The sequence below is a fragment of the Aythya ferina genome, assembly GCF_964211825.1.
Source record: "Aythya ferina genome assembly, chromosome: 3".
In the NCBI taxonomy this organism is placed as follows: domain Eukaryota; kingdom Metazoa; phylum Chordata; class Aves; order Anseriformes; family Anatidae; genus Aythya; species Aythya ferina.
In genome coordinates this window covers 118,444,308-118,467,633 of record NC_140298.1, presented here as the reverse complement: position 1 = coordinate 118,467,633, position 23,326 = coordinate 118,444,308, and the positions used below count along the sequence as shown (strand labels likewise).

At 53.7% G+C, this 23,326-nt stretch overlaps 2 protein-coding genes and 1 long non-coding RNA gene across 6 annotated transcripts in view; 2 read left to right on the top strand and 1 right to left on the bottom strand.

Annotated features, from left to right (window-relative positions):
* Positions 1-404, bottom strand: part of NCOA1 (nuclear receptor coactivator 1) — a 150,749-nt gene extending 150,345 nt beyond the window's left edge. For all 4 annotated transcript variants that reach the window (XM_084513956.1, XM_084513957.1, XM_084513958.1 and 1 more), the window contains exon 1: positions 86-404. The gene's annotated coding sequence lies outside the window, so the exon portion shown is untranslated. The remainder of the gene's footprint in view (positions 1-85) is intronic.
* A 78-nt stretch (positions 405-482) lies between these two features.
* Positions 483-5,498, top strand: LOC311435103. The gene is made up of 3 exons (XR_014691942.1): positions 483-1,557; positions 1,744-1,880; positions 4,884-5,498. It is a non-coding gene; the product is annotated as an uncharacterized lncRNA (long non-coding RNA).
* An 11,407-nt stretch (positions 5,499-16,905) lies between these two features.
* Positions 16,906-23,304, top strand: LOC311433929 (uncharacterized protein). Its single transcript, XM_084513645.1, has 5 exons — positions 16,906-16,965; positions 17,810-17,905; positions 18,133-18,199; positions 19,392-19,443; positions 20,783-23,304. The coding sequence occupies exons 2-5, from the start codon at positions 17,820-17,822 to the stop codon at positions 21,292-21,294; spliced, it is 717 nt and encodes a 238-aa protein (XP_084369771.1). The 5' UTR covers positions 16,906-16,965; positions 17,810-17,819; the 3' UTR covers positions 21,295-23,304.
* The last annotated feature ends 22 nt before the right edge of the window (positions 23,305-23,326 follow it).

Below are 23,326 nucleotides of genomic sequence, written 5' to 3'. Positions count from 1 at the left end.
CCTCCCTCCCTCCCTCCTTCTTCTTCTTCTTCTTCTCCCTCCTTCTTCTTCTCCCTCCTCCTTCCCTCTTTCCGCCCCCACTCACCTGCCCGCCCGGCTGACAGCAGCCTCCGGCCTCTCTCTTCCCCACCACCGCCGCCACCGCCACCCCCGCCGGTCGCTCAAGGCGACAGCGACTCCCCCGGCCGAGACGGCGGGGGCGGCCCCGGGGAAAAGGGAGGCTGCGGCTCTTCGGCTGAGAGGAGGACGAGGAGGAGGAATTATGGAGGGAAGGGAACGGAGGCTGGCTTGTTTCTGGGGGCCCCGCTTCCCCCCGCTTAGCGCGGGGCTCCCGGCCACCCGGGGCCCCTTGCCTCGGCGGCGCGGTGGAGGCTGCGGGGCTCCGCCGCTCGCTCAGCCCTCCCGGCGGGACGGGGCGGAGCTGGGCATGGAGGACGAGGGGGGTGGCGTCGCTGGAAGCCGCCTCCTTCTCCTCCTTTCTCCTCCTCCTCCTCCTCCTCCTCCTCCCTCAGCCGCCATCTTGCCGCCCCCCCCAGCCCCATGGCGCCGAGGCGCCCCTGGGCTGAGGGAAGGGGGTGAGGGGGGAGCCGGGCGCCATCTTAGCAGCGGTCATGGCGCTGAGGGGCTGAGCCCTGCTCTGTGTGTGCCTCAGGTGTTTCGCTACCTCCGTCTGCCCCGCCACCACAAACCATCTTTATGTCTCTAACTAGTCACACAAAGCTCAACCACTTCATCCTCCACACGCCCACCCAGCCCAGCCTCGTCCTCCGTTAGCTCCCCACGGAGCCCCATGGAGGCTCTCGCCTCCCTCCTGCTCGCCAGCATGGTGCCACGAGTCGCCCGCCAGCTTCGCTTTCCCAATCTTCATCCCCTGCTTCAAGGAAGAGCTGATGGCCGCCCTACGTCTTGAGTTAGCCTTGCTCTCCTCTGAGGCAGGCAGAGCGCCGAAATACCTCTATTTTTGGTTGGCACCGAAACAAAAAGTTCAGTGAGGGGTCCGGGGTGACAGGCAGCCCCACGCAGACCTCCCCACGCTCCGTCTCATCTGAAGCATTTTTTTCTGCTGTTTCCACCTAAAAGTGCTGCAAGTGGAACAGCCGCAATTGCTCCATCAACTGTTCTCTCGCATCCTGGCTGCGCGGTGTTACATTATTCATCGTCTCTGTGGAGCTGTGAAATCCCCAAACACCTTACGTGTCACGAGGCAAAACAACTCAATGGGCTGAATGGTTAAAATAAACCAGAGCTTCAGGTGGCTCATTTTCCTCCGTGGGGGCTCTTTATTCCCCGGGGCCTTGAAGAGTGCGTTTGTTACAACCAAACAAATTGGCCTTGAAAGGCCCAGTCAAACGCACGAGATCGCAAATCCACCCGGCGTAGTCACCCCCATCGACGTCTGATCCGGATTTCGGCTTCTTTTCGGGGGGACCCACGCAGTTACCTCGGAGGTTTTCTGCTTCCCAAGGGGAAAACCCCCGTGCAGGCGTGCATTTCATAACTGCCTCATTATCTCCTGAACAGGATGGGCAGGCTGAGCCTGAATTAACTCTTTGGAAGGTAAAGGGCCAGGGGACATTGATTGTGTTTGTTGTTTTCCCTCATTTGGGCATCAAGAGGACTTTTTCTGGGCTAATTCATACCAGCGTGGTTATCCGGAGATATATTTGTATCAAAAATGCTATGTATTTTGTCCACCTTAAGCTAGGCAAGTGATTCATGATTTATTTTTTATTTTTTTAAAAGGATTTCAGGCCTGTACGTGTCCATGAAAGCACTGGAACGAGGGGGAAAACGCTGAAGAAAAACGCAAAGCAACGTAGCAACCCGTGAGCGTGCACCCAGGCCGAATTCCCTGCTGCAGAGCCCACGCTGCCTGCAAGGTGACGAAGGAATACTCCTGGTTCCCCTTTAATTGCATACTTCACAGGGGCTGAGGCAACGCTAGCTGCCGCTGCATGCTGCTGCATGACCCCTTGTTGCAACACATCTCAGTGGAAGTGCTACCAGATTCCTCCTGCTCCTGCTCCCTCCGTGACAGCAGCAGGGGGAAGGAAGCCGGGTAAAAGTCCCTGGCTTTTTCCTCAATTGCCAGCTCGCCACTGCCTCTGCAGGCTGTGCCCACTTTGCTTTTATTCAGGCAGAAAACGCTCAGCCTTCAGGACTAAAGACCAAGCCATAGAGCTTGATGTTATATTCCCCTCCGTGAATTCCTCCGGAGGAAGGGATATATGAGCTAATCTCAGGCAGTCGGGGCGTTTTGAAAGTTTGCCGTGATATTAACGCTGAGGAGTATAAAGCCATTTTTATTACTTTAATCTGCAAGTTAATTTTTAAATGGAATGCGGGTATAAACAATGCCATTTTTAAGTACATTACAGAGCTGTCAGGCTGTGACAATTTAAATGAATGAGACTTCAAAACGTATTATGGAAAGGATTAAATGTCTCACTGAAATACACATGGCAAAAATGAAATCCATCAGTAGGATGAAATTATATTAAAACTTCCTAGAATTAAATCCGAAACAAAGGCCTCCCCTACCAGGTAAGTGAGACTGCCTTGGGTGAGGCTTTATCTGAGAGCAGTTTTAATTTCCAACTGACTGCAAATGACAAATAATTCGCTCTTGTTAGATCTTTCCAGCCCAAGCACTTTGTAAAACAAGATGATATGATTATCTTCGTGTTACATTTACACAGCAGCGTTTAAGAGGTTGAAGTGGAGGTCAAGCAACAAGTGAGCAGTGGAATCGCCAACCAAACCAGCGCCGAGGTTTTCTGCTTGTCGTGTCCCTCTGCGTTACGCTGTCACCAGCAGCCTCTTTTTCCATACAATTCGCTTGGACTAAAGTCCATTTTCGGGCTTTATTTCAGTTTACAAAGCAGGCTATTTTAAGAGTTTCTTGTAAGTCACAAGCAGCCACCATACAGTCGTTAACCCAAGAAGGTAACTTTAATCGTAGGGAGTTTAAAAGCTTCTTGGCCAAATTCAGCACTGTAATAAGAAATAAATATTTTCTTTGATGATGGCTTTGCAAGCATTTAGGGCAAGCATGGTTCTTTAGAGCTCTGCATATTCTCTAAATATGAGCTTGATTCTCTTTCATGCTGAGCCCCTGATGCGTGCAGAGCTCCCCCCTTACTACCAACTTGCTTATTCACTAAAAATGCAGCAGAAATGGTAAAATCGGTCCAAGTGGGGGCTGAACAAGAACGCTGGGTGTGGCAGCAGCAAGAACAAATGGCAGAAGGCTACAAGAGTGGTATTTGGTGATGGCATCTGGGCCAGCAGGTCGCAGCGATTGCAGCGTGGGCGTAGCTGCAGGGAGCCTGGCGACCTGGGGCAGGTGTCCCCATGGGGTAAAACATTGCTATCAGCTCCTAAAATATGGTAAAAGCTCACATGTGGAAGGAGAACCGAGACCTGAGGATGAAGATCCAGCTCATTGCAAGATGAGGCAGAGCCCCAGGCACAAGCACTTCGGTGCCTGGGCACCACTTGGTGCCTCTGAGCACCTGGGTACAAAAATATGACTGAAACCAGCTTTGTTTCAAGTTCTCTCCCCCCTTCCAAGGTCTCAGGTGCAGGTGCGCCGTGTATTTACCACAACGTTGGGCCACGGTTTCCTGTGTGGCAGCCTTTTTGCTGGCGTTCGAGACCTGCACGGGGCACGAAGGTTCGGCTTTCTACCGGGCGGCGCACGCGTTGCGCTGAGCACCGAGAGCAGGACGCTTTCAGCACCCTGCTGGAACACCATTTCCATACCTCTGAACTTAAACAACCTCAGGGCTGTGCCAAGACGAATGCCCAGCCTCGTGGAGGTGAATGAATGGGTTCACATCCAACCCGTGCCAGCCGATGCGAGCGCCGTGCCCTGGCTGCAGAGCTCCGGAGAGGAAATCCTTGCCGGGGATGGGATGGTTGGTGGAAGCAGCCCCGCTCACTGGGGAAGCCTTAATGAAAAGCAGCTCATCAGCACTTACGTAACCTAATGATAATCCGGCTCAGGCCGGGCAATGCTTAAAGCCACAGCGTCTCTCTGCCGTGACCTATTTTACACTCGATGCAAGGGCAGCAGCGTGAGGTTCGTAACTTTGCCGGGGTTTTTATTGCCTGCCGGGAGCGAAGCCCCACACACACACGTTTCCCCTGCCTTCCCGGCTGCTTAAGGACCCGTTTTGGGTTCCTTGGTGGCTTTTTATGGTATCGGCTCCGAGCGCAGGCACAGCAGAGAGCAAATTGTAAACAGTTCGGAGGAAAACACTTCGTGTCCTGCAGGAAGCTCGGCGTACTTCAAGCTCAGCTTCAGAAGCTGCCCGGGGTCCGGGGGTATGTTGCAAAGCACTTCTTCTGCCATGCCGAGCCACACAGAAAGCTTTTGTGTTTTTATTAGCCCTCACAGAACAAAAATGTATGCTTCCACATTCCAGGCTCATAATTACATTTGACTTAAGAAATTCATTAGGACTGCGCTGGCATAACTCGAACTCGTACAAGTGGCCAGCTCCCTGGGATCTTTTTTTTTTTTTATTTTATTTTTTTTTTACCTCTCCATCTACAGAAACATCAAGAGGAGATTAAATGCAGAGATGTTGATTCAGATCTCAGCGTTTAATCTGACCACAGATGGTGTCAAAGAGGGACAGCCGTGCAAAATAGCGACAGATTTTTTCCTAAACAATCGCTTTTTTTGTTTAATAAAGACAGAGAACGAGGCACCAAAATTAAAATATAGAGGAAATCTGTTGCCTACGGTTCCTCTCCCAGAGAGCTCTGAAGCGTTATGAATGGGCCGATTGCTGTTAATGATTAATAACGTGTTTATATTTATGTACTTAACTGAAGTTATTATTGTAACTATTATTAATTGCTATCTTTAACAGGGTAAATATGCCATTCTTCATGACACCGGACAACTTAATGACACAGCTGGTCACCAAAAGGAGGCCGTAACGTCGTGCTAAGCAGAAGAAATACTGCCTGTTACGTGGAGGTACGCTCATTTTACAAGACACGCTTACACAGAACCTCGTTGGTTTGAAATCAGCGATGCCAAGACCGTATATTTGCTACCACAAGGAATACCAAGCTTTGCAAAAATTTACTACAGGGAGTAGCACTTAATGCTGACGGATTCCTGGAGCAGATTGTGTGGATCCCCCCTCTCTTACGGCTCGAAAGTTTGCTCGAGCTCGTTAGGAGTGGTTTGGAAAAGCCAAATTGTAATGCCTAAGATTAGGCAGCTGAAGGTCAGAAATGAAATTACTTTGAAAAAGGTTTACAAAACTTCGCGTTGCTGGACGTATTACATGACATTTAGAAAAAGAATGATAATGAAAAAAAAAAAATAATTGTGGTGATTGCGTTTGTTGACATTTGAAACATCTCCCCGTGGAGCTTGCAACCCAACCACGGCCGCGCTGTGCTAGCCTTTAAGAAACAGAAAGTGGAACTAAAGGAAATTTATTAAAATAGCGTGGCTGCTTATAAACTCTAAAGGGAAATCAAGTAACCTCATTTCCTTATCTCATCTGAGCAAAAGGCTAAAAAAAGGGGGTGGGGAAATGCACTTTTTTCGGTTTTAGTCATCTCAAGGATTACTAATCACAGAAGTACAGCGTAATTTGAGGTGCATTTCAATATGCTTCCGAGCCCTTTAAAGTGGACTTCTGAAATCAGAGGCTAAGGTGGTGTTTCATATTGATTAAGGGGTAAGGGGCAAGGGCTAAAGAGCTCCTTCCCGCCCGGTGCAGGCACCAGGTCCCGCAGAGCTGTGCAGGATCAGGCCAGGTAGGTGTCAGCACCAACATTATGCAGTTCTCAGCAGGCAATCTTTGAGATTCGGCTCTGCTCGTAATGCACTTGGCTAATTGGATAATACCACAAAGAGACGAGAGGATTTTCATGTGCCTTCCTGAAAGGATTTTTGATCGTTTCTGAGTTTTTTTGTGTGTGCTAAAAAATATATTGATTGTTGCAGCCTGTGAGTGGAGTGATAGCTCCCATCAGAGTTGGTGGAACTTGTCCTTTTTTGGCCATCCCGCCGGCGAGACCAGGCACTGAAGAGGGAATAAACCAGAGCTATTCTGTAACCCTACCGAGCCGATCCCACTGAGAACTCCCTCTGTTTACTCATCTGCACTTAAAGACTTGTCAGTTTTATTCAGATGTCTACTCGGTCTGCGAAATACTTTCCTTAACCTACTTTTGATGCCTTTGAAGTATCATCTGCTTCACTAGTTTGAAGAGCACTAAAGCCCTCGTGCAGCCAATAGGCACTTAAGTGCTTACTTTTAAACCCATGAGCAGCTCCGTGAGGCACACGAGAATTGCTGCAGCTCGACAGATCTGTCAGTCCGTCTCCTTCACTCCTTTGTCTCCGACAGCGCTCCGACACCGGATTCCTGCTCCTACACCTCCCTCTCCCTTCCCCCTCCAGTGCGTTAAGGAAAGGAGAAGAGGGCTGATGCCACGACAGCAACTTCCCCACTCATTTGGGCTCCTACAACGCCGTGGGTGCCACCATGGGGCTGATAGCACCACGGCAAGCACCACCTTTCCCTTGTGTCCATCCCCATCCAGGGAGGCGCGACACCAAACCCATCGCATCACCTAACCCCTAGGAGCAGTGCTGCACCTCAAAGCATGAGGTATAAGGAGAAAAAACGTTTTTTCCCCCCAAAAAAACATCATTGACCTCTGTTATGAATTATCCTGGGTGCTCTCGTTATCCCCCAAAGATGCCACGGCGAAATCCTGTGCGGTTAATTAGGTCCCTGCTTGTGCCGCAGCCTCCCGCAGAGGCAGATGCTTTAACCTGGATAACAGGCGCACCAGAAGTGATTAGAAATGCAAGAAAAAAACAGGGGGGAAGCAATCAAGGAGAGGAGAAAGAGGTAAAGGTGGTGCTTTAGGAGCACGATTTGCAGGGTACATGGGAAGCGGTCGTTAAATGGGATGACTTCTTTGTCATATCAAATCAGCCAAGTGCAGAGGGGAAATGGGCGCCCTTGTCACAACCTGAAATTTACAGATCACGAAAAAAAACCATTCTCCATTCTGTCCTCCACAGGTAGCACAGAGGGATGAGGAGCCGTAGCACATTCACGTCATTTTCCTCTGCTTTGGTTGCTTTCCTTTCCCCATTCCTGCAAATTTAATAACTTTCCCTGTTGGTCAGGTGCTGTGGCTGAAGTCAGAAGCAAGAAAGGAACCGGAGCAGAGAAAAGAGACCCGATTTGGAGGCAATTCCAGCTTCAAACATGACAAATGTCCCTGCCGGTGTGTGTGCCTCCTGCTAGTGATCACCGTAACCCCTTCTGCTGTTGTGATGGATCCCTGACACTGTTATGGTTTTGGGGTGCTGGCACATGATTTTTGACTTCATGAGGGTCCTGTGTGAGGGTAATAAATGATAACAACCTGGCTTGGAGAGGTTGTCCGTGTTCTGGCTGGTCAAACTCCTGTAAATGAGATGAATTTTAAGGGGGCTTGGGTTTCTGAGTGACCTGAGCAGGGAGAACACCACCCCCCGAGGTTAAACCAAACGTGAAATCCCAACGCGGAGCGGAAACAGAAAGCAGGAATGAGACGTGCTCGGATCACAGCCCTTTTCTTTTGGAACCTCCCTGAGACAGGAGAAACCTTTCAGCAATGCAAGGCTTCCCCTCAGTGGCAACAAGGCAGCAGGGTGTCCCGCTCTTCCACCCCACACACACAAAATAATTTCCTTTTTTCTCAGAGGCAAAGTCCAGTCAAAACGTGGCCCTGGAGTAAAGGAAATATTTACAGCACAGGCTACAGGCTGGGTGTAACGGTGTACTCACTGCGAGAGGCCGAAGCAATCCTGCTGTAGGAGCCCCAGGTTTTTAACTCCTTCGGCAGGGAAACTCCACGCGACAGCTGCCGAAACTCGCAGGTGCCACACGGCAGTGCCAGGTGGGTTTAGGGATCAAAGGAGGCTTTAACAGCGTCGTGTTGGGGTCACGGAATAAGGAAAAAGCATGAGAAATGACTATTTTCTTTTACAAGAAACGGGATTTACTGGAGGATAATGTTAGCATCACTGATCCTTGGACCCAACTGCAGCTGTTGAGGCTGCTGACAGCACGGGAGGCTCTCCCAGTAATGATCTCATAGCACAAAAATACCTCTCCCCATAAACATATATTATCTAAAAACCAGTGTCCAGGTTGATTTAAGAACCCGATCCTGGAAATGAAACGGGACCACGATATTCGGAGCCATGGGAGCTGAGATGATGCATACGGAAAGGGTGGCTGCCAAATCACGCCTGTACGGGGAAGCTGCGCTCGCGTTACCCCAAAAGATTTCCCAGTCGCTATGGTTACTCGATATTACAGCTCAATAGATTGGGAACGTGAACTGATAGCTCTAGAAATACACTGCGGGGGGAAAAAAAAAAAAAAAAAAGAAATGGGATTAAATGAAATGCAAGCCTGACAAATCTGGTGCTCCTAATGAGGCGGTAATAACGGGGCAGGTTGAGATTGTTGGTGTGGGACACCAGGGATGGGAGCTCGGTGTGTGCTGGGGTCACCTCAAACAGCTGTCCCCACGCGTAATGCTCCTTGTGCACATGTCGAAGGGGTGAAATACACACCAAGCTGCCTCGTGTGGGACCCCTGGAGTAAAACCGGGGCTGAGTCGCAGCAAGAAATCTTTAGATGAAGCTAGAAATTCAGCAGGCTTGGCAAAAGCTGGTCACCCCGAGCCACAGCGGTGCTGCAGGGGGCTCAGCACCCTGGCATTGCCCTCTGTGGACCTCAATATCAGCCTCTGCTCTAAAAAAATACCACGGGATTTGTTTTATCCAGTCCCCTCCTGGCTGTCTGCTCCCCAAAGTAGCTAACAGCACGTTCATCACCCGTGCATTGCCTGAGCATCCTATCCTTCCTGCTCCTTCCCCAATCAGGTTTTTAATCAGTGCGTTAAAAACTAGACCCACGGCAGAGTTACACATTGCTATAACGTCAGATGAAAGGTGAAAACCCGAGGTTTATTTGCACTTTTTGCCTCCTAGCCACATTTTGGGGCAGGATTGCAGCTACTGCCCTGCTGCTGGCTCCAGCTGTGCCACGACCCAAGTTCCTACAGCCCGGCTGCTGGTGGGACATCAAGGGGAAGGGGAAAACCACGACAGGACGATGGAGAAAGAGGGAAGGAGAGACCTGAGTGGTGCAGAAAGCACGTGTGTGATGTCTCCAAAGTGGGAAAACGGAATTTCTCTCCCATAGGGGTGCTGCACGGGTGGATTTGGGAATGAGCAGGAGGTGTTTGGGTGCTGTGCTGGTGGAGATGTGGTGGACACAGGGAGAAACACGACGGCTTAAAGGTCAGGCGGAGAAGACGTGTCAGGCTGAGAGCACTTTAAAGAAGCAGAGGCAAGGAAACTGCTCCGAAGAAAACACATTAAATGCGAAAAATTGCAACAACAACAAAAGCGGAGAATAGGAAGAGAAAAAAAAGAAGGAAAGCCCAGAGGGGCCATAAAGCAATTCTTTGTTTTTATGGAGAGTTTCCACTTCTTCATTCAATTTGCTTGAATGCAAGCTTTATTAGTGGTTTTGGCCCTGCCCTTGCAAACAAATCGGGCGGCACTTACCACCACCAGCCCGGGAGGAGGTGAGATGCTTTGGGAAGTCACGCATCGTCCTCTTTCTCCTTGGGAAAAGCTGGCTGGGGTAACCCCGCTGATGGGGAAATCGATTGGCTGTCGATTGGCTTCTTAGAAAGCGCACTCTTGTCCTGGATGGGCCTTGCTGGCAGGGCTGGCCCTGCTGAAAAGACAAAGAAACGCTGAAAAGTCAAAGAAATGCTGTAAAAAAAAAAGGCTGGTGAGCTCCCGCTACTGGCACAGCACCTCTGCACGTTGACGTTGCTTAAAAAATAAAAATGAAGTGGGCTACAACACAGCAGATAAAATTTGGGTTATAAAACCAACACCATACAGCTGGAAATGTCCCTACATTGTTAAATATTTGCCCCAAAGTCTTGTGCAACCATTAAAGCATCTATATGAAGACACTTTGGGGTAATCCGGGACATTTTGGTGCTGGAGAATTACGCCAGAGGAAGTCACCAAAATTGCAATTGGAGGGCTTGGGTCATCAGGGCTTTGTCGTGGCCAACCCTGTGCATGTCCATGTGCCCTCTGCAAGGGAAGAGGTTGTCCTCGTGGTGTTGGCTTGTTGTAAAGGGCTGGGGGATGCACTCATGGAATTAGGGCAGGTTTTGTGTTGGAAGGACTGCAAAGCGTGGTTTGTTTTTGCACAGCTTTAAGATCCTGGCTGAAAAGTGAAAGGCGATGAGAAAATGTGGCTCTGCAGTGCTGCTTTGTAGCTCTGGGAAGAAACTTTCCTGTGTGCCCGTGCTTCTCCCCGACACCTCTCACCTTCTTTCTTGTTGGTTTCCTTTTTTTTTAAACAAAACTCAACCTCCCCGTTCCCGCAGAGGCTTCATTTCTCATCCTCGGACTTGATCTCCCACATCAGAGAAGCGCTGCTGCTGCAGCCACGCAGCCCTCGCTCTGCCCATGCAGATGACAAATTAATCTAACATTTCACGTCCCAGAAATACTCCTTATTTCTCCCTTCCCTTTTGTTCTCTCCGTTGCTGTGCTTCTCCAGCGGTGAGGCTGGCCTCCCCGGGGAAGCTCCGCTTTCTTCCCGGGGAGACCGCGGCGAGTCCAAGGGCAGTGAAAAATGGGATCCGATTTTCTTGCTGGCTTCGTGATTTTCATTTAGGATTCAGCAAGCGCGAGAGCCATCTGCTCCGTATGAAATATCCAATAATAGTTCTCCAGTTGCTGAATTCGAAGTGGAGACAAGCCAGGGAGGGAGGCAGAGCGCCTGGCTTGCCTCAAAGCTCCTCTGCAAGCACACGCAGCCATGGCTTCGCCACCTGATTGCAGCGGCGGTGCCAAGAGGATGGGCAACTTGAAGACGGGACTGGGGGTCAGAGGAACAGGACTTTCAGTTTTCCCCCTCTTAGTACTGCTTTGTTTAGTGGGTGCATGGTGGCATGGTGCCCTACAAGCCCTAAAATCACAGTGTTTGCTCACAGAAGTGCTGGTTCTCCGCCCCTGGAGCCAACCAGGTGATTTTTAAGGTCCCCTCCAACCCAAACCGTTCCAGGACTCTAGGATTATCTGTTATGAAACCTTCTGGCACTAGGAACAGGTTCAGGTGCTAAAATCTCATCCCTAAGATCCAAGACGATGCACGACGAGAGATACAGAAATCCCGGCAGCAGGAAGCTCCGTGTACAAAAGCCATTTTCAGCTTTTCCTGCCCAAATCCTCTTCGTTTCCCTGCAGCTAACAGCAGTGCAGCCCACGCGGCGTTTCCAAGTCCAGCGCATGGATCTGCTCTTTGCCTTGTGCCATTTTCACCGAGTTTTGCTGCTTTTCTTCAAGTCCCTCAATTTCCCTTCCTTCCTTTGAAGCAAACACTGCATTACCTGCAGAATTACCTGGAGGTGCTGATATTTAAGGTCTTGATTTAGTGCTGCCAGGCTGCACAAATGGGAAAAAATCAAAGCTTTGCCCAAGCTGCTCTTTGGGACCATCTACATTTAACATCAAGAGTCTGGAACCATCTCTGCTGCTCGGCAGACCTCACCCAGACAGGATTTTAGCATTTATTAATGCAAAACTCACGAGTAGAGGTGCTGTGCTGATATAAAAGGCTCTGTACTGATGTGATTTCGGCTCATCAGCCAGCCTATATTAGTAAGATCTCCAGGAGCTCGTAGTTCACAAGTCAGTGCTCTCAGCATCACACAGATCACATATCTTGACGTTTTCCTAAGCCAAGGGGCTGAGTGTTTTTGGGTTTTACAGCCCAGGTATATTTGCAAAATGCTTTAAAAATGCCCAAATCCCTCAGGCCTTGGCTGCCTCCACAGGGTTGTCCTGGGGGGATGCTCCGCTGGCAAGCGGACAGCACAACCTCACAGCAACCCTAATGGGGGAATTTCCACTGGGTTTGGGGGGTTTGTCCTTCGAGGGGGTAAAAAACAGGCTGGGGGCTGCGTGTTAAGAGGTGGGAGACAAGGAGAATGGCAGCCCTTTCACATCACATAATGAATATCATGGTTAAAGGAGGCGAGAGGGGTCAGCACAACTCCATCCTCTTTATCCTAGGCTTTTGGGATGCTTCTTGGGGCCCTAAGAAGAAAGATGCCTAATGTCCTGATTTGCCCTCACAACCTGGTGTAGAAAGGGGGATCATTTTATTTACCTTGCCCAGAAGGATGTGGCGAGGGTGAGCGGTTTCAATCCAGTCGCAGAAAAAAAGTGTGAGGTGTCACTATCAATGAATCCCCCTCGAAACACGGCCGCCTCTAACAGCAAGTTTTAAATGAGAATTAGATGTGAAAAGGCGCCACTCCCACTATTAATTTCTTCTCTGCGCTGTTCCCTTTCCTCTTTTATTCTGCCTCATTTTCAGTCCCTTGCCAACGGATCCTTGGCAGCTCTCATAAAGGCAATTATCATTTTTAGCGAGTTTTTTTTGCAGGGTTTTTTCTTGATTCTGGAGCCTCTTTGCCCTCCTGCTCTGCTGGCTGCATCGCGTGCCCCGTGGCGTTGCTGGGGCTCGGAAAAACTTGGAAACTTGGAAAATTTGGAAAGCCCGGGGGTGTTTGTGATTGTTGGGGGCTTGGAAGCGACCTGAGGCATCGCTTGAGGATGCTGCGTGCCCCGGCTGCACGCCGTGTTCAAGGCTCCCAGCGGGCACCTCTGTACCCAGCTGCTGAGCAAAAATCCCCTCCCCGTTCCCATTTTTCTGTTGCAAAAAGGCCTGGAAATGGGGATGTAAGAGTGAAAAGTCAAGACCCTTTGGGATTCCCTTCTCCAGGAGGCTCCAGAGCCGGGTGGGATGCTGAGCTCCGGCGCCACCGACGGGGACGCGCTCGCTGCGTGCCTCGGCGACGCGGCAGCTGTTCCTAATTGGGCCACATGTGCCTCATCCCTCCCCAAAAACCAGCCTGCTGTGTGGCTCTGCCTCCCTCTTTCTCCTCTTCCTCCTCCTCTTCCTCCTCCTGCTGTGATCTCGGAGCAGACGGAGCGGAGCCGAGCTGGCGTGGCACATCGAGGAGCGGGCGCAGCCGCTGCGACCCCGCTGCCGGGCTCGCTGTTCCTTTGGTGAGGACGGGCTCCCTTCATCCTGCCGGGCGCTGCTGGTGCTGTACAGCACTGCATTTTTTCCACTTGAGATCAATACCGCAGCCCCACGGTCCCTTTTAACAGCCCTGCTGCCGTTGGGGCTTCCCCAGGCGGCGTTTGGAGAATGACACGAAGCAGTTCGGTGGCCCCAGCACCGTGGCCCCAGCCCTGGCACTTCTTTTCCCCTTTCCCCATGCCATCATCTCGTCCTCCGTGCCATCATCTCATCCCCTGTGCCATCATCTCATCCTCCTTGCCATCCTTTCGTCCTCCGTGCCATCCTCTTGGGGCAGGAGTCCTGCCAACAGTTTATTTTATTACATTCCGCCGCGTGAAAAAAAAATAAAAATAAAAAGCTCTTGGCAAGAAATCTGACCACTCGGAACTTATTTGTTGCTCTTTTTTTTTTTCTGCTTTAACAATTCTGCATTGTTTGGGGCTGTTGCGCTCCCTCGGAGTCTCAGGTTTCGTGCATTCATTTGCTCTTGTCTTGTCAGAGCTGTCTGCCTGGCTCCTCGCACGCACGCTCTCCAGTCTCCAAGCCATTCTTTTTCACTTTACGCCCCTCTGCTGCCAGCTCCAGCTCGCTTTAAGCATGCTGTGGATTTGGTTTCTGCACTTTGGCTTCCCAAAAAAGGGAGGGAAATGCCTAAATATGCCATCTGGGGGGCAAAACTCCCGGCCAGTTTTGCGATGGCTTCTGAACACTGAACGAACCTGAAGGAGCCGGGGTTGTGGCTGGGCTCTGCTCTCGGTTACGCATGCGAAAATCCGGATCACATCCCCAGCAGCACAAAGAAGCACCGATTCCTGCTGATTCCTGCTGATTCTTGCTGATTCCTGATGATTTCTGATTATTTCTGCTGCTCAAAATGAGAGCAGAGCTCGGATTTTGCCCCTTGGTTTCACACGGCAGTGAATTACACGCACAAACATCTTCCTGCCCGCAGGAACGCTCAGCATCCTCGTTCCCACGAGCGCAGGGGACGATGCCCCAAACCAGGGAAGCATTTCCCTTGCTGGTGGGGATGTGGCCATCAGGTTTTGCTCCAGTTCCCCCAACGCAGTGAGACTGGCCATAAAACACGGTGGGAATTTCTCTGTCGTGGTCCAATTGATGCTGCTACGAGGTGATGGGCAACCTCACTCTGCTCTTCTTGGCTAGAAAACACCTCACATAAAACCATCAGGCTGTTGTACAGGATCTTTACTACTTGGTCTCGGTCTTTTTGGAATACTTTTTTTCATTTTTTCCTACCAAAAACCATCAGCAGCCATCCATCTGTTATTGATCAGCATCTTTCAGAGCAGAGTGCTGCTGCGCAAGGGGCTCAGCAGCTTGCTTCTCCTCCTGGTTCTGCCCTGAAGAGCTCTGCCGTGGGCTTCCTGCAGACCATGGCTTAAAAATCCCCAAATTTTCAGCATTTTTGTGCCTCTTTGCATTTGGAGATGCAGTTAAGGACGTTATGGTGAAGCCCAGCAGCTGGTGGTGGAGCCAGGCTCTTCCCAGCCCTTCACCTGGGCACAAATACTCCTCCTGTCCCTAACTGGGAGGATTCAGTGGCATTTATCCCCAAATTCTCTGATGCTTGGGACATTTGTGGAGGGAAAAGAAAGATCCTGTAGGAAAATATAAGATCTGATGGCCTGGCGTTCACTTGTCTGCCTTTTCTGCATGTCTGAAGATGTCTGAGAGCAGCCTCGTTTGAAATTCTCCTTAACTCAACCCTGTTCAATTCCAATCCATTTGCTGCGTTGTTCATTCAGCTTTCAATTATTCACACGTTTAATCACTGCGTTTTAGTGCCCAGCGCGGTGAGGACCTGAAAGTCAGAAAGTAACGGGCTGTGTTAGAACTATTTAAATTTTGGCATTTAAAAGCAGAAGCAAAGCCATGGGTTCCTTCTGAATTTGCAGCACCAAAAGGGAGGACTTGCACGCGCCTCGTGTCGACCCAAAGCAAAGGAAGGAGCCTGAAAATCTCATTCACAGTACCAGGAGCCATGTATGTGTGTGTGCAGATGGGCTTGTGTTTAAAGAAAAAAGGAAACATAGAAATATCTGTGTTGTATGTGCATATTGTCGGTCAGAAATGGCCAAAGAAAAGGTGCAAAAATCAAACCGTCCTCGCCAAATATGGTGCCTCGTAAAATTCTGTTGAAATCTATGAAATAAATAAGGTTCTGTGAAATAAATGCAAGTTCTGTTAGACAAATGCTTCAGGAAGAAACCCCTGAAACCACAATCAAAAACTGGCCAGTGGAATTAATGAGGGAAGGACTGTGAGGATGCAGCGGGCTGTTGTCCCCGTGCTGCAGGGGCTGGGCTCCGGGTTGCTCGCAGCAAAACCTCCCTCGGAGGGGAAAAAAGAGAAAAAATGGAGCTTTTTGACGGTTTTAAATGCAGGTGAGTAGCTCTTGGGCACGCTGCTTTTAAGGTAACCCCATACAAAAGCCATAAGGGTGGAAACGGGGAGGAGGAGACCCGGCCACGCGGCCCGGCAGCGCCGCGCAGAACGCCGCCTCCGTTTCTGGGCCTCGTGGAAAATTTTAAAAGCCATGAAATTTTTAAGTAAGGACGTCAGAATGGCACATCAGCTCCCGAGGGCTTAAAATAGGGCGACAAATGACTGCCGGAGACACGTGGCTTAATTACCAGAGGCAGCAGGCCGGGATCGTCAAGTGTCACCGCTTCTCCTGGGTCTGGAGGGCGCAGGACGGGGCTCGGCGTGCTGAAATCTTTGGGCTCCTTTTCCACCCCGAGGTGCTTGGGGTTGGAAGGAGCTGGTGAGGAGGCAGTGATGCCTGCAGGTGGGATGGCTCCGTGTCTTCTCCAGGTGCTCTTCTAGCACGGAGCACTTCGTTTTCCCCTCCTACCGCATCTTTCGCAGCCTGGTTTCTGTCAGAGCAATATTTGGGTGGGTTTTTAGCACCCCTGAGCTCCCTCAGCCCGTCGCTTGCCCAATTTCTAGAGAAATTCAAGTAGTTGAAGTCCTACCCATTTCCAGAACCAGGCGGAGAAGCTGCGGTTTCACAAAGAGCTTTTGTAAAGCAATTTGGCAGCGAGGAGCCTTCGCCCACATGGGAATCGCCCGTCAAGCGCTTGGCTGAAAATCGCGGATTTGCACCCAAAAATGGCCCCGGGAAGGAATCGGGGCTGAACTCCTGGGTCGTGCTGCCCTCTGCAGAACACGCGGGCGCCGTCCAGGTGGGCTCCCAAGGAGCAAAATGTCCCTGGTGCTGCTGGGGGCGATGTAAAAGGGTTTTGGGGGCTGCCCCAGCCCCCAAAACCCTTTTTTTTTGTTTTTTGTTTTTTTTTTTGGAGCCGGGCTGCGTTGGCTTGTCCAGCGCTTTGGGTTGGGTTTTGGGGCTCTCCCGTGGGAGGATGGGGGTGAGGGAGAACCACAGAGGGTGAAAATACCCATCTTTTTCCCTAATTTGATGCCTTTACGTGGTATGGGGTTGAATAGGAGGGAAGGGAAGGGATCCGGGATGGAGGAGGGTCCACAGCGACCAAATCCAGGACATTTTGGGATCCAGGAAGGACAGGACCCACAGCACTTGGGGTGGGGGGGCTCAGGACCCTTTTGGGGTGCCAGTTTAGGGTCTGGGGGCTCCCAGTGCACTCCCACAGCAGCCAACAGCGTGCAGCGGGGCCGGGCGAGGCGCAGGAGGCCAACAGGGCGCGGCGGGTGCCACCCACAGCTCCCGGCCAAAGTTGAGCCGAGCGAGCAGCCGGCGACACCCGCGGCACCCCGGGGGTCCCACAGCACCCAGGTGAGCAGATTTGCACCCCCGGGGGGGGACACGGGGGGTATGCAAAGCTTTGGGGTGCCCCAAATTGGGTTATGGGGTGGCTGAAGGCATTTTAGGGTCGGGCACGGCACGCAGCTGGGGAAACTGAGGCAGGGTGGGAGGTGGCGGGCACCCTTGGGTGCCCCAGGGTGAGGCTGGAGGGATAATTTGGGGTGCCCCCCTCCCCGCTGCGGGCACGGGGGGGGCAGGACGGCGCTGCCAGCACCCAGGAAGGGTTGGGGCAGGGCTGGCAGAGCGGGCTCAGCCTGTTCGGCAGCTCCCGGCCCCATTTGTTGGGCTCCCATCCCAAAAACCTCCCTGCTGGGGGGGCCCCGAGTGAATGCTGGGCAAGGCTTCGGTGGGATGTGGGGCTGGGATTTGGGGGAGGGTGGAAATGGGGTCGATAGAGAGGGAGGGGAAGCCTTGTGGGGTCGGAGGAGCCCTGCAGGGGCGCAGTGGGGATGCAGCCCCTTCCCCAACCCATTTTTCCCCCCCATTTATCATTGTAAAGGGGAGAGCAGCCCCTAAATGCAGGATTTGGGGGCAAAACCGAAAGCTGTGGGGCGAGCCGGGGTGTGCCAGCAATCCAGGACAGGGCACGGCTTCCTGGAGCCCGAGGGCAGCCGGGTGGCAGCGCTGGGTGTCCCCAACCCACCCCAAATCCTCCGCGGGCCGAGCTGGGGAGGGACAAAACATCCCAACGAGGATAGGGGGATGGAAATCCTACAAAAAAAAATTACGGGAAATGCTCGGGGGGTGCTCCCCACCCCGTGAGCACCCCCAGACCCCAAAGCCAAGCCTGACCTGTGCTCCTCGTCCCCCTCAGCTCCTCTTCCATGGCCCCGCTGTCACTGTGGGGTTTGGCCATCGCCGTCCCCGGGGGGCTGCTGCTGCTGCTGCTCCTCTGCTCCTTTTTCCCCAGGTACGTGCTTTGGGGAAAGATTTGGGGAAGCCTGTTATAAACCCATCCATTTAACGCCCCCACCCCATACCCAAATCCCTCCCGAAGCGGTGAGGAGTTGTTTGTCCCCCCCCTTTTTTTTTTTTTTTTTTTTTTTTTTTTTTTTGGCCCGGGGTGGCCCCGACGGTGGCCACGGGGCCGTTGATGGTGGCCACGGGGCCGTTGATGGTGGCCACATCCTTCCGCAGGGCGAGCGGGCGCTGCTCCAGCCGGGCCACCGGGACAACGGAGCCGAACCCCGGGGTGCTGAGCGTGGTGAGGCCCTGGGGGGGCTTCGCCGTGACCCCCTTGTCCCCTCCGTGTCCCCTTTGTCCCCTCTGTGTTCCCTGTGTCCCCTTGTCCCCATCCCCAAGCTCCGGTGACAACCCATCCCCTCCATCCCTGGAGGAGAGAGCAGGCTGGCCAAAGGGATATCGCCTCGTTCCCAGCCTCCTCGCGGCCCCAATGGACCAAATCTCCTCTTTTTTCCCCCAAAACGAAGGGTTGTTCGCAGGCGTCGCGACCCGCTGTCGCTGTCCCCGCCGCTGTCACACGGGCTTGGACAGCCCCCCAGCGACAGCTCGGGGAACGGCCCCCACATCCTCCCCCCCCCTACACCCCCCTCCCCCCCCCAAAAAACACCAAAAACCCCAAAAAAGCATCAGGGGGACCCGGGTGGGGACAGCGGCAGCCCCCGGGGGGGGGTCCCGGCTTCATGGGGGGGTCAGGGAGGGACCCTGAGGGTTTGGGGTGCACCGAGCCCAGCGCACCCCAAAAATAAGGAGCAGGGGGGTGTGGGGATGGGGGGCTGTGGGGTGGGGGCACAAGGGGGGGGGGATGGACCCCTCTATGGTCCAGAGACCCGCAGAGACCCCAAAAAGAGTGGGCACGAGTGGTGTGGGCATGAAACGGGGTTTTTTGGGGGGGATGCACAAATGTTGGGGGGGGTAAAAGCGTTGTGGGGGGGTGCACGAGGGTCTGGGGGGATGCAAAAGGGTCTGGGGGGGGGCACGAGGGTCCTGGGGGGTTGCATGAAGGTCTGGGGGGGATGCACAAGTGTCTGGGGGGGGCATGGGAGGCCTGGGGGGTTTCACGAGTGTCTGGGGGGGGTGCACGAGGGTCCTGGGGGGATGCACAATTGTCCTGGAGGGATGCATGAGGGTCTGGGGGGGTGCACAAGTGCAACGGGAGTTGCACAAGTGTCCTGGGGAGGTGCACGAGGGTCTGGGGGGGATGCACGAGTGCAAGGGGGGGTGCAAGAGTGTCTGGGGTGTTGCACAATTGTCCTGGGGGGATGCACAAGGATCTGGGGGGGTTGCACAAGTGTCTGGGGGGATGCACGAGTGCAAGGGGGGGGTGCACGAGGGCCTGGGGGGGTTGCACGAGTGCAAGGGGGGGTGCACAATTGTCCTGGGGGGGCGTATGAGGGTCTGGGGGGTGCACGAGTGCCCGTTTATTTCTGCTGCAGGTGAAGGTGCCCGAGCCAGGCCCCAGCGAGGGGGGAGCAGCGGTGGCAGCAGGTAGGGCAGGGCGTGGGGACAAGGACAGGGCAGGGGACAGGTGGCCCTGGCTTTCTGCCACCCCCCTCCTGCTCCTTTAGGGTGTGGGGGGGGATCCTGGGGGTGCAGCCCCTCATGTTTGGGGCAGGAGTTTGGGATCGAGCTGAGCGTGCACGCTGCGCCCCGGGGGTTGAAGGTGAGGCGGGCGCTGGGCCGTTAATGATTTTAATGATTTACTCACTTGATGAACTTGGAGGAGCCCCGGGGCTCCCGCGGGACTTTGAGCCGGCCGCCGGCCCCGCGCAGCTCCCAAAAATTTCACCCCAGTGGCAAAACCCTCCAGGAGGTGCCCGTTCCTCCCCCGGGGGTTGTTTTTCAGCGTCGTTCTGCACGGGAAAAAAAAGGAGAAAATGTTAAAATGAAAACGTGCAAAGGGGGGAAATCAGATCCCAAGGGCCTGGGCACCCCTCGCAGCACCCCAGGCAGCTCCTGGGCCTTGTGGGGACGGGGTCACAGCAAGCAGCACCCCAGGACCCCCTTCCCGCCCCTCCTGGCTGCGTTTCCCCTGCTTTGTTGGTGTAGGGTGGAGAAGGGAAACCCCAAATGCCATGCCTTGGCCCGTTGGGGTGTGCAGGATGGGTGCTCATGTTGGGGTACTCGTATTAGGATGCTCATTTTGGGGTGCTCACTTTAGGATGCTCACTTTGGGGCACGTATTTTGGGATTTTATTGGAGTGCTCACCTTGAGGGTACCCCATTGGGATGCCCAAACTGGGGGTGTCCCTATGGGGGCGGCCCCCTTGGGATGCTCCCATTGGGATTTCCCCCTTGGGATGCTCACGGGGCACCAGGACACCAAGGCACTGGCCTGGATCCGACCCTACAACAAAACCCAGCCCCGGATCCTGCCCTGCACCTCTCCACCCCCACCAGGGTCCCGCTCCCCAAACCCCACATCCCTACAGCTTGAAATCGGGAAGAGAAACACCAACTCACGTGCACCAAAACATCTCCCAGAGCCTCCTTCTCCTTCCGAGCAAACCACGGGGCTCGGCGCCGCGCTCTGCCAGCTCCAGCTGCTGCCAGCTCGGAGCCTCCGGCTAAAATAAATATTTGAGAGGCGCAGGAAGGCGGCTCCGGGCACCCCACGGCCCCCATCAGCAGTCCCGGGACGCTCGTCTGGGTTTGCCTTTGCTTTCTGTTTCAGCTCTTGCAAAAAGCAAAGAGCTGAGGGGGAAATACGGGTGCTGGCAGGTGGGGGAAACTGCTCCAGAGCTCTCATTTCGTCACGTTTAATCGTTAATATTTTATCCCCAAATTAGCGGGGTGCCCCCCTCGCTCAACCTCTCCCTCCCTACAGGCAGCAGGACAAATGGCACCGCTGGGGGGGACCCGGGTGGCCTCGGGGGGCCACCTCCCGGCTCCCCCACGAGGACCCCGGATTTTCTGCGGCACCGCCAGCTCCCGCTCGTGCCCGGGGAGCCCCAAACGCCCGCGGCGGAGCCGGCGGGGGAAGGCGAGGGGCCCATCTACGAAAGCATCCGCTACAAAGCCAGGAAGCTCAGCGGCGGGCTGAGGAAGCCCTGCGGTGCCACGGGGGATTTTGGGGACGTTGGGGACATTGGGGACAACCCCTGTGGGGATTCTAGGGACGTTTGGGACGACCCCGAGCAGGGTTTGCTCATCCAGGAGGAGCCGTGCGGCGAGGGCAGCCCCTGCCCCGTGTACGCCCGCGTGCGCAAAGCGCCCCGCGCCCCGCAGCGCTCACAGCCCCACAACCCCGAGCCCGAGGAAGAGGCGCCTCCAGCGCTGCCCGAGAAACGTTTTGATGACTTGCAGGATGACACGGAGGTATTTCGGACCAAGTTTTGAGCCTGGGAGGCTCGGGAAAGGTTTGTGGTGGGGTTTTGAGCGCTCCAGGCAGGCCTGGAGCGTCTCCTGGGACTGGTGGGGCAGCGGGTGCCCCGTGGGATGGACCTGGTGGCCTCATTTTGGGTGAGGGGTGCCACGGGGAAGGGCATCACCCCCAAAAAAAAACAGTGGCATCAGCTCGGTGCTGCCTGCAACGCCACGGGATGCAGGAGGGAAAGGTGTGGCTGCTTTCTGGAGAAGCTGAGGACACGGCGATGCCATCCAGCAGGTGAAGGGGATGCACAAATTCGTCTTCTGCTCTCCGTGCACCTTTTCCTCTCTATAAACATCGAGAAAAAAACACACTCTGGGTGTTTTCCTTCCCAGCAGCGACAGGTTGTGGATGGGGGGATGCATGAATTCAACCCCGTTGCTGTTTTAATCCCTCTGTCCCCTGCACGTCCTGCACCCTGCTCCCCCCCAGGCCCTTCGGCAGGGCTCTGCAGGGGAAGCAGCGCCGGGTTTTGCTCGACCCCAAGCGTGAGCTGCCCCGATAGGGACAGGACCCGGCTTATCTCCCCCCTGAGGGCCTGGCAGCAGCCCTGGGAGGACGGGAGCAGCACACACAGCGAGCAGCAGTTACGTGGAGTGGCCGAGATAACTCCTGTGAGCGCCGCCGGGATGTCCCCGCACATCTGCAACCCCTGCTCAGGGTCCTCCAAAGCCTGAGGTGTCCCCATGCCTTGCTCCAGCGTTTTTCCCCCCCTAAAAAATGCCAAATTCCATCCCACGGGGATGCAGCACGTGTGATTTCGCATCTGCAAGCAGCTGTGGGTTTAAATTCCCCTTCCCAGAGGTGGCCAGCTTCTGCCCTGCATCCGAGATCTGAGATCTGAGCTTCCCAGCATCCAAGCATCCAAGATCTGAGCATCCGAGCTTCCAAGAATCCGAATATCTGAGATCTGAGCATCCTAGATCCAAGATCTGAGCTTCCCAGAATCCAAGATTTGAGATCTGAGCATCTGAGGTCCAAACATTTGAGTATCTGAACACCCAAGCACCGAGGATCCACCCCGGGTGCTGACCCTTATCCCACATCTCCCCATCCCTGGCTCTGCCCCGTCCCCAGCAGCGCTGCTGCAGCCAAAGCCACGCTCCTGAGGCCACCAGAACCCAAAACGTGCAGCTGAGCATCCAATTTTGGGCTGTGCTGGCAAAAATCTCCAGCACCCGGCGCTGGCACCTTGCTTTCCGAGCACCGACGGCTCTGCTAAAGCAGAAGCTTTCCCTTCTCAGCCTGCGAGCCGAAATGGGAGTGGTAAAAATGGAGAAGAAAGGCAAAAATAGTGCCCTAATCCTCTTTTCTCGGGGTTGCTTTGGAAGCAGTGATGATGCCTGCAGTGTCCGAGTCCTGCTGCCCACCCAGCACGTGAAGGAGCCACTTAGAGCTGTGTGAAAAGCGTGTGTGAGCCAAAATTGGGTGAAATCCCATTAAAAGAGATGAGGAAAGAGGAAACACCACTCAAACAATCAGCTGGAGCACTGCGGGGTCAGCGCTGTGCAGAAAGGCGCCGAGAGGCCGGGACTGGGGCAGGCGGCGAGCGCCGAGGGATTGCTCAATTTTAGCAGAGTTTGGCAAAAAAAAAATCCTCCCGAGGGCTCAGAGCAAGCTGCTGGGGCTGGCTCGGGTCTGTCCCAATTTGGGCCACGTCTCCTGTGGTCACTGGGTGATAACGGGAAGAAATGAGGGGCCAGAAGGATCTGTGGTGCCCCTGCAATTATTGGGGCCGTGTGTGTTGGGAAAAGGAAGAGCAAACCTGCATGGAAAAGGGTTTTCTTCATCGGGGTCTGCTGGAACCGCTCGGTTTTGGCTTCTCCAGATTTGATTGGTGTTCTCAGAGCAGCAAAAATGGGGATTTTCCCGGTCTGTAGCTGAATTGGGATGGGAAAACACGCAGGGTTCCCCTTCTCTGGCATCCCTCTGGGCAACCGAAGCATCTGTCATAAAAAGAGAAAAAAAGTTTCACAAAACTTCAGTTGTTTCTGTGAAAAA

Excerpts from the sequence above, each read along its gene's own strand:
- LOC311433929 (XM_084513645.1), top strand. The coding sequence starts at position 17,820 with ATGGCCCCGCTGTCACTGTGGGGTTTGGCCATCGCCGTCCCCGGGGGG. Across the intron at positions 17,906-18,132 it reads CTCTGCTCCTTTTTCCCCAG|GGCGAGCGGGCGCTGCTCCA; the intron begins GTACGTGCTTTG and ends ATCCTTCCGCAG. Across the intron at positions 19,444-20,782 it reads GGGAGCAGCGGTGGCAGCAG|GCAGCAGGACAAATGGCACC; the intron begins GTAGGGCAGGGC and ends CCCTCCCTACAG.